The sequence below is a fragment of the Sinohyriopsis cumingii genome, chromosome 7 (genome assembly GCF_028554795.1).
Source record: "Sinohyriopsis cumingii isolate HCF-2022 chromosome 7, ASM2855479v2, whole genome shotgun sequence".
Taxonomy (NCBI): Eukaryota; Metazoa; Mollusca; class Bivalvia; order Unionida; family Unionidae; genus Sinohyriopsis; species Sinohyriopsis cumingii.
The window spans coordinates 137,996,045-138,013,655 of record NC_142967.1 but is presented as its reverse complement, the minus strand read 5'-3'; the positions used below and the strand labels follow the sequence as shown (position 1 = coordinate 138,013,655).

The 17,611-nt window shown below is 33.6% G+C and overlaps 1 protein-coding gene across 1 annotated transcript in view; it reads left to right on the top strand.

Annotated features, from left to right (window-relative positions):
- The window catches only part of LOC149796225 (protein MON2 homolog), a 210,821-nt gene that overhangs the window by 179,677 nt on the left and 13,533 nt on the right, over positions 1-17,611 (top strand). The window contains exons 12-15 of the mRNA XM_089966185.1: positions 10,503-10,620; positions 11,653-11,719; positions 12,108-12,168; positions 16,167-16,293. Coding sequence (XP_089822311.1) covers positions 10,503-10,620; positions 11,653-11,719; positions 12,108-12,168; positions 16,167-16,293 — 373 coding nt within the window. The remainder of the gene's footprint in view (positions 1-10,502; positions 10,621-11,652; positions 11,720-12,107; positions 12,169-16,166; positions 16,294-17,611) is intronic.

The following is a 17,611-nucleotide window of genomic DNA, read 5'->3' as shown; positions in this document are numbered from 1 at the left end:
AACCCCCAATTTCTTCAAAGTGTTGGAACATTGGCTTTGCCCCCATGTTTCAGTCTGTTCATCTGTCTGACATTCCATCCCACTTCTTCATCCGTTTGTCTGTCAGTTGTCATTGCTTCTCTTCATGCGCTGACTGGAGGATTTTATTTAAACTAGATGCACAACCAGATTTTACTTTATTCCTGCAGCCCTTTATGAGGGCATTTTTGGTTACGTTGTTCATGTATCCCTTTTGGTTATTTTATTCCTGTGACCCTTTTGGGGGGACAGTTTTGGATATTGATGCAGCCTTTTGGGTTTTTTATTGCTGTGTCCCTTCTGGGGGATGTTTCTTAATACGTTTCTAAGAAATGGGTATTTTAGGCAATCACTTTGTCATCCCTTCTCACACGCATCAGAGAAAAGCATTGAAATTTAAGGCTACATACAGGGAAAACCCCAATAGAAGACTACATACAGGGAAAACTCCAATAGAAGACTACATACAGGGAAAACCCCAGTAGAAGACTACATACAGGGAAAACTCCAATAGAAGACTACATACAGGGAAAACCCCAGTAGAAGACTACATACAAAAGACTACATACAGGGAAAACCCCAGAAGAAGACTACATACAGGGAAAACCCCAGTAGAAGACTACATACAGGGAAAACCCCAGTAGAAGACTACATACAGGGAAAACTCCAATAGAAGACTACATACAGGGAAAACCCCAGTAGAAGACTACATACAAAAGACTACATACAGGGAAAACCCCAGAAGACTACTACATACAGGGAAAACCCCAGTAGAAGACTACATACAGGGAAAACCCCAATAGAAGACTACATACAGGGAAAACCCAAATAGAAGACTACATACAGGGAAAACCCCATTATAATGATGATGTAGCTCTGATGCATAACTAAATGTTATTTATCAAACTGCATTATAGCAAACATGATTGAAAATTTTACTAACGTGATAAATACCAAACCGCAGCAGAGACAGTTATGAAAATTTGATGTAGTGGGTATATGAGTCAGAGAGGGGTGGTGGTTAGGGGAGAGGTGGATAAACGAAACACGATCAAATGCATGATAATAATTTTAATAGCTGTATATGACAATTGGATTAAGATAGCTCTATGCTTGATGAAAATTAGTCTTTGCTGTGCAAAAACATTATTATCTATTAGCTATAGATTCTTAAAACTCAATGGAATTATTTTTTCTATCGGTAAGTTTGGCTGACATTTCAAGCGGTGTCAGGGAATTGAGTGAAAATAATAGAGAATGTTGCAACCTTGTTTTATCTCAATTCATGTTCTAAAAATAGCATGTTGTAGATGGGTTTCTTTTTATGTGGTGGTTTAAATGCACAATAAGTTTGTTCTTTTTTGCTCTGGTCTGTTGGTGGGTGATTTCTTGAATAATTGCCAAAAAAGAGAATATTTCTTAAAAATTCAGTTAATTGTTTGCAGGCTGAATATGTTGGTTGGCACAGATGTGTGGTAAGTTTTCCTTTTTTTTTTCGGGTACCCATTATTGGGGAATTTATTGAAAAAGAGTGTTTTGAGATGTCATTTCAATCTTGCTTCTCTGCCCACATTGGTCTGAGGATTTTATTGAACTTCATAAGCTAGGTGTGTGGTTGGTGTACATACAAAATAAGGTTTTACAGTGGGGTTTTTTCTTCTTCTTTTATCCATATCTCAGGGGAGATTTCTTGAAATATTGTCCAAAAGAAGGTACAATTCAGTCCGTCATTGTTTGTCCTTTCACATCATTTGGAGGATTTTATTGAAACTTTTACAAACTAGATATGTGATCATGTAGATGCTCTTTTAACCAGTAAGATTTTTTTCCTGTGATTTTTAGAGATATTGTTTTGAAAAATTGTGGAAAGTATGATGTTTTGAGAATTGAGCATGTTATTGTTTTTCCTAAACTGCTTGAACAAGTTTATCATCCCTGGCTTTTAGCAAAGAGCAGACATATTGTTGTTTCCCCAGTGTGTCATTATATGTGTCTGTCTCATCATCCATCAGTCAGAGACCCAGGTGGCAGAGTGGTATATAGCACTCCAGTACAGACCACTCACACATCTCAGCTCTGGGTATGTGACAAAGTTTGCCAGTAGCTTCTTGTAAATATTTCTTCCTGGGTTCTTCCACCACCATATGCTGAATAATGGTTTTCAACCCTGCAAACCCAAACCAAACATCAACGATCTGTCTGTCAGTCTCACCTCCCATGACAATGCTTGTCATCACTAAGCCTTTTTGTGGAGAAAGTTCCTTACATCTTCAACACTGCATGGATGATTTTATTTAAAGTTTGCAATCTATTAACATCATATACTTTTCCCACACTGCTTGAATGATTTTATACAAAGTTTAGTCTAAGCATGTTGTACACTTTTCCCACACTGCTTGAATGATTTTATATAAAGTTTAGTCTAAGCATGTTGTACACTTTTCCCACACTGCTTGAATGATTTTAAATAAAGTTTAGTCTAAGCATGTTCTATTCTTTTCCCACACTGCTTGGATGACTTTATATAAAGTTTAGTCTAAGCATGTTGTATTCTTTTCCCACACTGCTTGGATGATTTTATATAAAGTTTAGTCTAAGCATGTTGTATTCTTTTCCCACACTGCTTAAATGATTTTATACAAAGTTTAGTGTAAGCATGTTGTACACTTTTCCCACACTGCTTGAATGATTTTATATAAAGTTTAGTCTAAGCATGTTGTACACTTTTCCCACACTGCTTGAATGATTTTAAATAAAGTTTAGTCTAAGCATGTTGTATTCTTTTCCCACACTGCTTGGATGATTTTATATAAAGTTTAGTTGTAGCATGTTGTATTCTTTTCCCACACTGCTTGGATGATTTTATACAAGTTTAGTTGTAGCATGTTGTATTCTTTTCCCACACTGCTTGGATGATTTTATACAAGTTTAGTTGTAGCATGTTGTATTCTTTTCCCACACTGCTTGGATGATTTTATACAAGTTTAGTCGTAGCATGTTGTATTCTTTTCCCACACTGCTTGAATGATTTTAAATAAAGTTTAGTCGTAGCATGTTGTATTCTTTTCCCACACTGCTAGGATGATTTTATATAAAGTTTAGTCTTAGCATGTTGTATTCTTTTCCCACACTGCTTGGATGATTTTATATAAAGTTTAGTTGTAGCATGTTGTATTCTTTTCCCACACTGCTTGGATGATTTTATACAAGTTTAGTCGTAGCATGTTGTATTCTTTTCCCACACTGCTTGAATGATTTTAAATAAAGTTTAGTCGTAGCATGTTGTATTCTTTTCCCACACTGCTTGGATGATTTTATACAAGTTTAGTCGTAGCATGTTGTACACTTTTCCCACACTGCTTGAATGATTTTAAATAAAGTTTAGTCGTAGCATGTTGTATTCTTTTCCCACACTGCTTGGATGATTTTATACAAGTTTAGTCGTAGCATGTTGTACACTTTTCCCACACTGCTTGAATGATTTTATATAAAGTGTAGTCTTAGCATGTTGTACACTTTTCCCACACTGCTTGGATGATTTTATACAAAGTTTAGTCGTAGCATGTTGTGTTCTTTTCCCACACTGCTTGAATGATTTTATACAAAGTTTAGTCTACCGTTAAGCATGTTGTACACTTTTCCCACACTACTTGAATGATTTTATACAAAGTTTAGTCTAAGCATGTTACACTTTTCTTTTAGCAGACTGAATCATGCCAGAATTTGCAGATGTGCCAATCTTTGACTTTTTGAAAATTATCTCTATTCTATCTGACTTCATTCCTTTCTGTTGTGAGCCATGTCGTATTCTGAGGGTGTTTTGCTCATTTTGTTTTTAAGGGAGCCTATGGATCTAAAACATAATAGTATACGGTACCAAGTTTCAAGTGCCTCAGTGGGGCCTTCTACATTTTCTACACAAAACCTCCTTCCAGCAGAACTATATTTTGTTTAGTTTGGCAAAGAAAATTTACCATTTAATCAAAATTTAATTGTTCAAATAGGTTGGACAATTTATGAAGGATTCCAAATTATTTTAACTGACATCAAAGTTTAACAGCATTAACCATGTCTCATTTACATTATATATTTTTTTTAAAAATTGTTCTCTGCCATATTGGTTGATGCCTTTTGTTAGGAGTAATCATTAAACAAATAATATTGACCCTGGTCTGATGGTGCATTAATATAACAGCAGATCAGTGTCTGTGTTATTTGTGTGTGTGTGTGTGTGTGTATATATGTTTACAACATAGATGTATAAAAATCAAATCGTTTTGAACTATACATAAATTGATCTTGACATCAAAATAGCTGTTTGTCTATATCAGTGTCAATGACTTATCAGAAATGTAATGTATGGTCATCCAGATTTAAATTGTTTCAGTTTTCAGTTGATGGAGGAGAGATTACTAAAGTCTTCTTGAAAAAAACAAATCAAAACAAATCAAAGAAAGATTGCTTCTTTTGTTTACATTTCCTTTGTAAGAGTCCCAGGTATGACAAGCTATGAAGCACTTGGACATTTTCAAAGAGATTGAACAATCAGCCAATTAGCACTTGGGTTGTAATTAACCATTCATAAATTAGTACTGAGTGTCACCATGAACTGTGAGTGTTATTCCTGTGGCTTACTGTTATTACAAATGTAAACTACTGTACATACTGACACCTGAAAACATTGGATGGTATTCAGCATGCATGTTGAGCATCTGTCTGTCTGTCTCTTTTAAAGAAGAAACCAGCTTTCAGTGATAAATATATAAGAATAAGTAAATTTATTGAATTGGAAAAATGGTATATCAGCTGAGTTGATTAAAATGGAATTTTAAAAATTCTCAATGTCTGGAACACTTAAAATGGGAAATGTTTTTAAATTTGGTAATCTTCAAAACCATTTTGTTTTGTCTTGAAAATAATCAGCTATATCTGTTAAATAATAGAGTTAATGCATTCATGGTATATTTTTTTTTAATTAGAAATTTTATGATCAAGATAGTAGATTAATAGTGCAACTTATATGGGACTGACCATCTTGAACTGAAAGTTTAACAACCAGTCTTACATTCAACAGACTGGAATCATATTCCAAGTTTAATTACATGATATTAAGACTGTTAAAGTTTATGGTATCATTTTCATCAATTTATTTGTTTCTTGTTTTGGGAAACATTTTGCTTTATTTACGTAGCAACTAATACTTTCAAAATGGAGCTTATTACTATAACCAATACAGATGTATTGATTGATTGATACTAACTTGAAACCAATAACTATATGTGACACAAAATTTACAAAATTATCATTTACAGATATTTTTACACAAGATATAAGTGAAAAGCTTTGGCTAATTAATCATAAAATGGAAACTTTTGATGATTTTTTTTCTAGCTGGCATACGTTGTTATGCGTTTCATTTTTCAATACTATATTAACTTTATTACCTTTCTTCATGCAACCTGTAACTGGTTCTGTTTGGTGCCAGAAAATTATAATAAAAAATGAAATTACCTACTATAACTGTGCACAAAGTTTGGGTGCATACAAAATTATTCAGAATAAAGTTTTGGTGTCAAGACTTGTAAAGTGGTAACTGATACATTTTTTTTAAACCAAAGAAATTTTAGACTTGTGTGACCAAGGTGAAATCTATTTACTGAAGTCTACTATTAAAATCAATATTCACTTGATATTTTGCTGAGAATACATAAACCAGTCAAGTAACATCTAGTGCATAGCAAACATATTTCTGCCCCCCCCCCCAAGAAATATACATGTTAATGCTCATTTTTGTAATATACATAAGTAATACATGAAAAAAGCACCAAATAATTGTTATCATATTGAATAAATGAGAATTAAAGCAAGATAAATCATTTAATCAAGAAAAAAAGGAAGTACCAATGGCCAAAATGATCTAGGCCAAGTGCAGTAGTGCGTGAATACAAAGTGTGTACTGTTGAAAGATTCATACACATTCATTAACTTAAAAGCAGTTGTGGAATATTTATAAAGTAGTAAATTATTTGATAATAGCATAATCAGTTGTTATGAAATCGAAAAACAACTTAAAATGTTTGTTCTCAAGAGATTGACAAAAGCTGATTAAAATTGTAAATGTCCTTTCTAAGGTGATGGTATCACGGTACCAATTGTTTTTCCATATACCTCAATGCTAATGTTTTGTGAAATAAATATACTTTCTGTCCTACTTGGGCATGCATGTCACACGCTGTCATATAGAACAATGCTAGATTGTCAATTTGACAATGACATAACCAGGTACTCCATTGCATTTAAGAGAGATAACTCTACTGGAACTAGACAGGGGTAAGAGTTATCTAGTCACAACAAGCACATTTTCAGTCATGTGTACCATATTTTAAAAAAATCATAAAAAATACAAAATATGATCTAGATAGAAATTAACACAAACTCACATGTTGCCAAGAGGCTCAACTTTTTTTTAAGCCAAACAGAAAGTACAAGTCTTACATAATGCACCAATCACAGCTAGTTTTGTTCTTTAATTCTGAATACAATGTTCCATATACCTTAAGCTCCGCCCACCTGGACTTGCGCAATTGGTACCGTTATACCTATAGCAAACCTTAATTTTTCCAATAATCTGTGAAATAGTTCGGGACTGTATAAGTAACAAATATACTTAGTCTCACTTGTGAAAAACAATTTGATGAGGTACTAACCTATGTCTTATATGAATGTGTATAGAAATGTCATTGAGCTGTTTGAACTATTGTTTTCATACTTTTGCTTCACCATCAAAATCATCTTTTGAAATAAAATGAATTCTTTCAACTATGAGTTGTATCTTATTCATATCAGCAATTATTGAACTTCACATAGGTGATATGGGATAAATCACATTATATCATATTATGTAATAACTAGGTCAAAGGTCAATGTACCAAATAGTATGCACCTGTCCTACTTCAAAATGTACAATTCACCTAAAAGAAAGGAATTTATATTTGTTTGGTAGGTGCAGAACTTAACATCAGAGACAGGTGGACATGACCCAATCTTATTATACAGTAAAAGCTTTGACCACTTTACACTATCTACAGATACAAGAGGTCACTAACCACCAGTTCTCACACAAAGGTCCACCTACCCATCCTCTTTGTAACACAAATAGTAAGCTTTCCTCCTTTGTAATGTGAATAAAATTGTTTCAATAAGCCAGTCAGTCACCAAATATAGTAAATCGCAGCTTCTAAGTGGTTATGTTTGGATTGGGAGGTGAAATTAGGGGAATAAAATACAGAAAAATGCCAAATATAAACACTAAGTATAGCACATCAAATGGAGTTTAAAACAGGAGGAAAGTGTTTATCTAAAAGGGAGAGGTAGCTTATGATAAAGGAATTAAAGGTGGCAAAATCAGCAATGCGAAAAATGAGAAGTGAAAGTTTGATGACCTTACCTTGGACAAATATATGGGGCAGGGCCCAACAGGTAAAAGGACAGCCCAAAGGCAACTGTGCTATAACATCCCTTACAGGACCCAAATTTCAAGTGAAGTTGTGTTCATTTCCATCTAATATAAAAGGGTGAATAATTTAGATAATATAGATACATATAAAGTATATTTCTTCTACATAAGAATTTAATAATAATTGGCATAAGATAGAGAGAAACTTATCTCAGAGCCAAGCAGAACATACCTTATCAGTTTTTAAACTTGTAAACTTTACTGTGAGAAATTATCAAATTGCTTCTACTTACATTTGCATCAAGATTGAGGGCTAATATAATACTTCACAAATCTTCTCTTTATTTTCATTATCAGTCACTGAAAATGTGAGATTTTATTTCCTTGAAATGTTATGACTGGTGTAAGGGAGATAACTGAATGATATACATAAGGTGTGGTAACCTTGAATACATTATCCATGTAATATAGATGAGTTCATCAACAACCTGTATTAACTTCATTGCAATTAAATTATCTCAAAATACATTACTGACAAAGTGAGAACCTAACATTTAGACTCCTATGTTTAGTGGAGACCTCAAGAGTCATGTAATTTTAATTTCTAAGATGACGCAGCTCTTTCATATCACATAGTTCATATTTTCTACAATGCCGGCATGTAGAGTGCAGCCTTCCATAACCATGCAGATATCATCTCATGCCAATTTGGATTCTTGCGATGGGATTCAAAGTTTCAAGAACAGTGTGGATTTGAATGGAATGAATACGCACTGTGTGACTAAAATGGTTATCATTCTGTAATGTTGGACCAAACATGGAAATTCCACAGGAGCAGCTTGACAGAAAGAAATAGGATTAATTGAAAGTCAATAGTAGATTATAATTGGGCTTATACAAGTGCCAATGGGAAATGCTGACTTAAGGAAACTGGTCTTGTTTGTTGGTATTCACTGCTACTTCAACAAAAGGGAATGCAAGAGAACTGAACTAACTACATGAACAATTTCAAAGCAGGAGAGTGTAAAAAAAAAGGGACAATTAGAGCAGGACAATTCAAATCAAAATGGGAAGGAACACCAAATCCTTAATAAATTACCTAAAAATTACTCATGCCAGAACATCCCACATGGTACAAGTGATCTATCTACAAGTGTACTTAGAGTGTTCTCTATCCTGGTTTATGGCATGCCTTACAAGAACAAGATAGTTGTTTATGTACACATGATTTTTCATCTTTTGCAGGTACAATAGCCAATATTTGACCAAAATCAACTATATTATGTTTACATAACTTATTTTGTTGCATGCATTCCAATCTAGGAGGTAACAGCACATACATAAAGGCATCAGGTAACACAAGTCTATATCTATCATAGCTATAGTTATCAAAAGTCCCAATCCAAAGCCATCTTGTGCTATTTTCTGAAGATTTCATACATTTTATTCTTAAAGAACTTTCAATATTTGACCAAAAGTGTTCAGCATGCATTTGTTTTCCTACATCAAACTAGTATAGTTCATAAATGCCGCCCACATGCATGCGTTTCTATGGAAACACTGTGAGGCTATTCTTTCCTTTAGGTATCACGGTACCAATTGTTTTTCCATATACCTCAATGCTAATGTTTTGTGAAATAAATATACTTTCTGTCCTACTTGGGCATGCATGTCACACGCTGTCATATAGAACAATGCTAGATTGTCAATTTGACAATGACATAACCAGGTACTCCATTGCATTTAAGAGAGATAACTCTACTGGAACTAGACAGGGGTAAGAGTTATCTAGTCACAACAAGCACATTTTCAGTCATGTGTACCATATTTTAAAAAAATCATAAAAAATACAAAATATGATCTAGATAGAAATTAACACAAACTCACATGTTGCCAAGAGGCTCAACTTTTTTTTAAGCCAAACAGAAAGTACAAGTCTTACATAATGCACCAATCACAGCTAGTTTTGTTCTTTAATTCTGAATACAATGTTCCATACACCTTAAGCTCCGCCCACCTGGACTTGCGCAATTGGTACCGTTATACCTGATGCTGACAGGTTGGATGTTAATACAGGAAGGTGTTGGCAGAGTTTTCTCCCTTTCAAATTATTTTAAGAGTTTATTGTAAGAGTGCTTCCCCTTTGGTCAGTGTTTTGTTCAAACCAGTACACTGTACGTGTTTGATTGTTTATAATTTTATACTATTATTACAATTTTTCAAATTCAGTATGATGTTTTTTTCAATCCAGGTTATGTTTGGGTAACATTAAACAAAGCAGTATTGCATCATGCATTAGACCGTAAATGGAAGCCAAGATTTCTATCTCAAATTGTGCTACAATTATTACCTTCTATAGAGAAATAATATTAGTAATACAATCTTTAATTCACCAAAAAGAGCTTTGTTTTATATCCCCATGGAAAAATATTGGAATTTGTCAACTCCTAATCTAAGCATAAAATGACTCTGATGTGTACAACTTTAAAAACTCCTGATACAGTAGCATTATTGTCCAATATGTCAATATGTCCTAATTTGAGTAAAAGCTTTGGTGAAACTGGGACCTGGTAACCATTTACAGCTGGAGCTAGCAAGGTGTGTTTTTTTATAATTATAAATATTTTTAATGCAGCTTTAACAATCTGAGTCATATCACTAGAGTGTCTACAGTGTGTCTGTTTATAGTGATGTCTAGCACTGGGGCATCATGACACAGTCATCTGGCATCTTGGCTCAATCAGTCATATTAATCCTGACACCAGGCAGACCAGTCCCCACACTAACCGCTTAATTCTAAGTGCCAAGCAAGGCAGCAGCTAGTACCATTTTTATAAGTTTTTTGATATAACTCAGCAGGGGTACTGAACTGCAACCTCATGCATTGGAAGTAGACGCTCTAACAATTTAGGACACCAGGTAGCAAGGTAAATTGCTGTACACTGTTGGGGTGGGACTCAACTTATGACTTCACATAGGTCATGCTACCTTTTAGGCTATTATTTTAATTGTTTCTATTCCTTTTCAGACATTCCGTCAGCCCCTAGGTCTGAAGTATGCATGCCCCTCCCAGACAACATGGCAGCTTGTAATCAACGCATTTCTGACAGTTCTCAGTGTGGGATTGCCAATTGCTAGGAAACATGGTGTGTAACATTAAATTTTCTTGGACTGAACCAAAGTTAAAGCTAGAGCTACTTTCAATGGCAGCTCCAGAAAATTAGCTTTGCACATCCCCCGACCTTGACTCACCCACCCCCACTTCCAGACCATAACTCAAAGATTCAGTGCAAATATCATTTCAAGTCTTCTTCCTATGTCTGCATGCTTAATGTTTCTTAAAAAATAAAATGCATACAAATTTCACTTTAATTACAGAGTTGCAGAGTTTTTTTGGGGGGGTAATCTATGACATCCCACCCCACCCCACCTCACCCCACCCCACCCCAGAGACTCGAAGAGAAAGGCCCCCAAACTGTATCCATCATGCAGATGGTCACCACCTACATGGGCAATGTATGTATCACATTTGGTGAAGGTTCCTCCAGTAATTTGGGAGGAAACTGAGGATGGATGATCAGAAGTAGAATATCAAAATATAGTGAAACCTGTCTCAAGAGACTACTTTTATGAGAGACCAGGATTTCCGTTGACATATTTATTGATTATGTAGTGTTATGTCCTGTTATGAGAGACCACCTGTCTTGTTTTGGCAGAAGGGGTGGTCTTTCAAGACAGGTTCTGCTGGATCTTTCTACATTCCCCCTTTCATCCTGCCCCTTGTCAAACAATTGGGTGTAAGAATGCATTCACTGTCAGTGAATCATGTGTTGGCATTCATAAGATTTTGAGGTGGAGGAAACTGAAAAACCTAAAAGGAACCACTATCCTTGAATTGGTGATGAGTTTACCCTGGGGATTGAACTGGGGTGCACTATGAGTTCTTTTAGGCCATTTCAACAGATTTTGTACACCATAGCAAGGGTAAGTAAAGATGTAAAGAAGACCATTAGACTATTGATGTTTCTTCTAACATAAATGGCATTTATAAAAGCCAGGTTGGATAATGTGGTGTGACCTTGAACAAGGTACATTACTCCAATTGCCTCAGCAGTAACTAAGATAGTTGTGATAAATATTGTAAAGCACTCAACCAGATTATTCTGTTTCCTTTTCAGAGAGTACTTTCCAGAATATGTGGTCTGAACTTTCCCAATGTCTGGAAGATTTCTTGTTTTCTAAACAGTAAGTATATGGATCAAATTTTTATTACATTTTCTTGATATCAGAGTACTCAAAAATTTCCCAATTATAAAATCACCTTCATCTTAATACGTTTTTTTTAACACAAATTGTGTAGTTTACTGTTCATAATTGAGTCAGCATGCACAATGTATGTACTTATTTCTTAATAAAAGACATATTCCTTAATAAAAGACATATTTTGACAAATGTTTCACTCACATGTAAGATATGTTCCACAAAAGATAATTTATACCATCTTGATTGTATAGTACCTACTTTATACTAAGAAATATCAATTTTAAAATTTTCCCATCTGCTATGTTCATGTTAGAGGATTTAAAAGTTTGTAGACTATTTCAGATATAACAGTAATTATTTTTCTATTCAGTCCCTCTCCACCGACTTTGTCCATAGAGGATTTCCAAAAAGATGAAGCCATAGATTGCCAGGTAAGAGTTGACTCCCTTTGATTTTTGTAACTGTTGTCCAACAAGATTGGTACAAGTTAGACTTTAACAAGGGCAGATTAAGAGGGGCTTTGACAGGTTCAGTCAAACATCTATTTTCCAATCAGAATAGTACATCATTCACTGAATGTTCAGGTGGAAATTGCCATTTTAAGCAAAAAGGACTGCACCCCTTCATCATTACTTCCCCCCTTGGAGAAATCTTGGATCTCCAGCTGTATCCAGCAACAACTTAGTGGAGTTAAACAGGAGTCTGAGTACACAGACTGATGGACCCTATTTTAACTCATAATTGGGTACACAAATTGATGGACCCTATTTTAACTCATGATTGGGAACATAAATTGATGGACCCTATTTTAACTCATGATTGGGAACATAAATTGATGGACCCTATTTTAACTTGAAATGGGGTACTCAGATTAATGAACCCTATTCTAACTCGTAAGGTGGTACAGAAATTGATGGACCTTTTTAACTTGTAATGGGATACACAAATTGATGAACCCTAATTTAACTCAAAATGGGGTACGCAAAATTGATTAGCCCTATTTTAATTCATAATGGGGTACACAATTTGATGAACCTATGTTAACACATCATCAGATTAAGAATTTTTAGTTTGCGTAGAATCAGAGCCCAGTGTTGCAAAAGTGACTGACAGGCTTCTCAATTTTTTTAGGGCCCCTCTCCCTCAAAAACTTGCACAAAATGAGGTACAAAAACATTGCATTATAATCAAGAGTACAAGTTATGGAAGATCAAAATAACTTCAAAAGGTGATGCCTTCCCACTGGACATCAAGAAAAACCTGGAGGAGGGGGAGGTAAGGGTGCTGTTTAAAGACTGAATACTCATTTTAAAATCATGCTGGGAATAATTGTAAATTCATTTTTTTTTTTAAATTACCTTTATTTTCAGGACACCAAACTTCTTGAAAGATTGTTAGCAACATTTTCCAAGAGGTTTAAACAACCATTACATGCACAGGAAAACATATATTAGCATCACTGTTTTTTGTCGTTTTTGATTCAAAACTTAACCCCAAAAAAGTTTCTCAAAAAGTAGGGACATTTTTTTTGTAAAGCAACCATCAAAGTCAAAACTAGCTTTTGTAAATATATTTTTTTGCATTTTTTTTGTTCTGTTAGCAAAATATTGATACCATGATTCAATAGCAAATAATTGTGGAATTTATTACCATCCATGAGGAAATCTGAGTGCCAATTCAGGAATTTCAAGTTCACTGTCACTTCTCCATAATAAACTGAAGCTATGAAAAGCTTTTTACTCACCAGGTACTCACGCTTGGTTGCATTTGCTTCTTTGATCATGTGAGAAGGAGTATGCTTCTTTAATGTTGTTTAATTATACTCCTTACATCATAATATTTCTAACAATGTTCAGTTGATCAGTTGAAATGAGTTGACCTGACATGCGTGTCACTGCTAGCTTTTACACAGGATATTCATGCCTTTTATCTTATTCCATCACCATTTTTTGCTTTAATGCAAAAGACTGACTCAGCATAATATTACAAAGCAGGTGTCCTTCTAATTGAGTGTAACAATGCAAGAAATACTTCTGCAAGTCTAAATTCAAAACATAGCACTTAATTAGGTTTTCACAGAAAATCAAAACCCAGCACTTAATTAGGTTTTCACAGAAAATCAAAACACAGCACTTAATTAGGTTTTCACAGAAAATCAAAACACAGCACTTAATTAGGTTCTCACAGAAAATCAAAACACAGCACTTAATTAGGTTCTCACAGAAAATCAAGACACAGCACTTGATTAGGTTTTCAAAGAAAATCGACACAGCACTTAATTAGGTTTTCACAGAAAATCAAAACACATCACTTAATTAGGTTCTCACAGAAAAACAAAACACAGCAATTAATTAGGTTTTTAAATAAAATCAAAACAGCACTTAATTAGGTTTTCACAGAAAATCAAAACACAGCACTTAATTAGGTTCTCACAGAAAAACAAAACACAGCAATTAATTAGGTTTTTAAAGAAAATCAAAACAGCACTTAATTAGGTTTTCAAAGAAAATCAAAACACAGCACTTAGGTTCTCAGAAAATCAAAACACAGCACTAATTATGTTTTCAAAGAAAATCAAAACACGGCATTTAGTTAGGTTCTCACAGAAAATCAAAACACAGCACTAATTAGGTTTTCAAAGAAAATCAAAACACAGCACTTAGGTTTTCAAATTGCTGTTATGGTAGATTGACATTGGAATACCAGAGGACATATTGCATTTAGGATGATTACACTGAAACTGAATTAAAAGGTAAAAATTAAAACAATAATTTTACTTGACAAAATTTATTTAATTAGTATTTACTTGTTGAAATGTTGCCACCAGTTGGTATTAGTGACATTTTCTCTGATAATTTTTTTTGTTGTCTATTCTTTTTTACAGTGTAGTGAAAATATTGTTTAGAAAGATAATTTAATAATCTAAGCTGTGAATTTCATGATTTGTTTTTCTTTTTAATTTCCAGTTACTAACCACAGTTGTTGATCATAAAATGGGAGATTTTACAAGGTTTCATTTACAAATATTTGATCATGATTTCTTTTTCATATTAAGAAATTGGGGCCAATTTTTAGGGTATTTTCTAGTTTTAAAAAGTGGAATCCATGCCTGAGTTTGCATTATATGTGGGTTTGTGAGTTATTCAGGAATTAATTGTCAACGCAGTGGTGTATAAAACTTTTAATTAACTTGCATACTTGACTGAAGTGTGAGTTTCATTATAACAGAAAACTTGGTCACTGTGACCTACTTCTTTATAAGGTAGTCAGTTTAAATATTCTGTGGAAATCATTGTTTTTGTAGAGCCCACCACAAGGGGAAGCAAAAGTTGTGGTTAAAACCTTTCATTTACATAAATTTCCCAAACCCCATGATAGATTCTCATCATTCTTTGCATTAATGATCTTGAAACTAGGACATTTCTACAGTTCCCCAATTTTTACCTTGGGGTCAACAAGATCACAGAGAAAATTTGCATTGAGGTTTTGGTTAAAACAATTTCATTTGCTTATATTTCCTATATTTCCTGAAGCCCCTGTATAGATTATTATCATACATGCCACAAATCATTATGAAGCAAAGACAATTCATTATAGAACATGATCACTGACTTCTTTGACCTTTGGGGTCAAGGTCAGTCAAGGAATATTAGCATTAAATTTTCATTAGTTTCTTAATTTGCTTATATTTCCTAAACCCCTTGATGGATTTTCTTCATATTAGGGTTGAATCATTATGAAGCAAAGACAATTTACTTTGTGATGTGCATGGTTGACCCTTAGGTCAAGGTCACAATTAAAGATAATATACATTAAGGTTTTGATTAAAGTTCTTTAATTTTCTTCCATTTTCTAAATCTCCTGATGGATTGTCTTCATACTTGAGATGAATCATTATGAATCTAAGAAAATTGATTTGGTGATATAAACGCTTGCCATCTTTTATGTTTGGGTCACAGTTAAGTTACAAAAGTCTGTCGTAAGGTTTTGGATAAAGTATTTTCATTCGCTTTTATTTCCTAAACTCTAGAGGATTTTGTTCATACATTTAATGAATAATTACAAGGTTGAGAAATCCATTCTGACATGTGCTATTGCCTCTCTGATTATGAAGTCAAGGTAAGTCAGTAATAATTTGCATCAAGTTTCAAGTTACATTCTTTTATGTTTCAGTATATTTCATAAAGCAATTTTTGGATTTGTTCATATACAGAGTGAATTATTATGAAGCAAAGACAATTCATTCTGCAACATGATTTCTCTCCCTTTTTGACCATGGGGTAAAGGTCACACATATTTTGCACCAATGCTTTGATCATGGGTCCTGGCCTTCTGTAAATTGACTGAATCAAAATTAAACCATTCCTTTTCACCAAAAGACATCAACATTTTTATTTATCATCCTGAGACAAAATCTGACTCTCCACAGGTGATTCAGATGATCCGAGATGACATTTTACCCTATGCAGGCAGCATGCCAAAGGAATTTGTTGTGAAAATTATGCAAATTCTCAACAAGGGTTCCATCCATTCGACAACATCAGACACGTTTGTAGGTATGTATCTCCTTTATTGAATCATAAAACATATTTTAATAGTAGTAATACAGCTTCCACTGCTTTGCTTTCCTTTTCTGGAATTTCTGGTTTCCAGCCTGGACACATTTGTAAGTTATTGAGCAGTAACATATTTTAAATATAAAGCCATATACCCAAGAATCCCTATAGGGCAAAAAAAAAAGTATGTGTGTTTCTGGTCAGCCGTTTTTCTGTGTGAACCCTAGCACTTTTTCCCCCATTGTAAACAAATATAAATTATTTTTTTATATTAAAAATTCTGAAATTGAGTTTTGCATCTAATTCTGCTGATTTTGCCCAGTACTTGAAGGACCTAGCACATTATGTATACTACTCTATATATATATATATATATATATATATATATATATATATATATATATATATATATATATATATATATATAGGTGTGTATTTAGTGTCAACTGAATGATGGTAAATATATGAATGATGGTAAAGTTTATATATATATATATATATATATATATATATATATATATATATATATATATATATATATATATATATATATATATTCAACTGCAGGCCTAAAGATCAATGATGAATTTCTACTCATTCATTAATCATAAATGACATATGAAAATAATGATAAAATTATTAATAATCCCTGTTTTCTAAATGAAACTAAAATGGTACACAATTTCATCAGAATCCTTTTTTCCATTCCCCTCTCCCCTTTCATGCGTAAGGGACAAAATAAGCAAAAATCTAGAGAAAAACATTGCGCTGGAAGAAAACATTAAAACTGAACTTGTGCCAAGTAACCTACAGAAATCTGGTTCATCGTAACAGTATGTTTACGCTTTCCTTGTGATCTGTCTACAGTGTTCATAATATTAATAATACATGGTTGCAATAGCCAGTTGACACTAGGCCTATATGTGAAATTTGTCTGTTGCAAGGCAAACATACTGTAGCTTATTTAATATTTTGTTGTTGTTTCTTCAACCTATTATAATGTTTGAAAAATCGATTATTAATTATTAAATAAAAAAATGTCCAAATGGTTGTGTCATATGACAGTGTCTCTGGACCTATGAATGATGGTAAAGTTTAGTCAAACCATCCAAAGGAGAAAAGAGAGACAGAGAGAGAGAGAGAGAGAGAGAGAGAGAGAGAGCGAGAAAATTTTGTAGTCTTTAGAAATGTTAATTAAAGCAGAATAATGACTTAGATGAACTGTCAATATATTAAAATATTTTAATTACCTCTTTTTGGTTTGTCATTTCGATTAGTTTCTACTCCACTCTAGTTTCGATATGCCAGTACATTGATG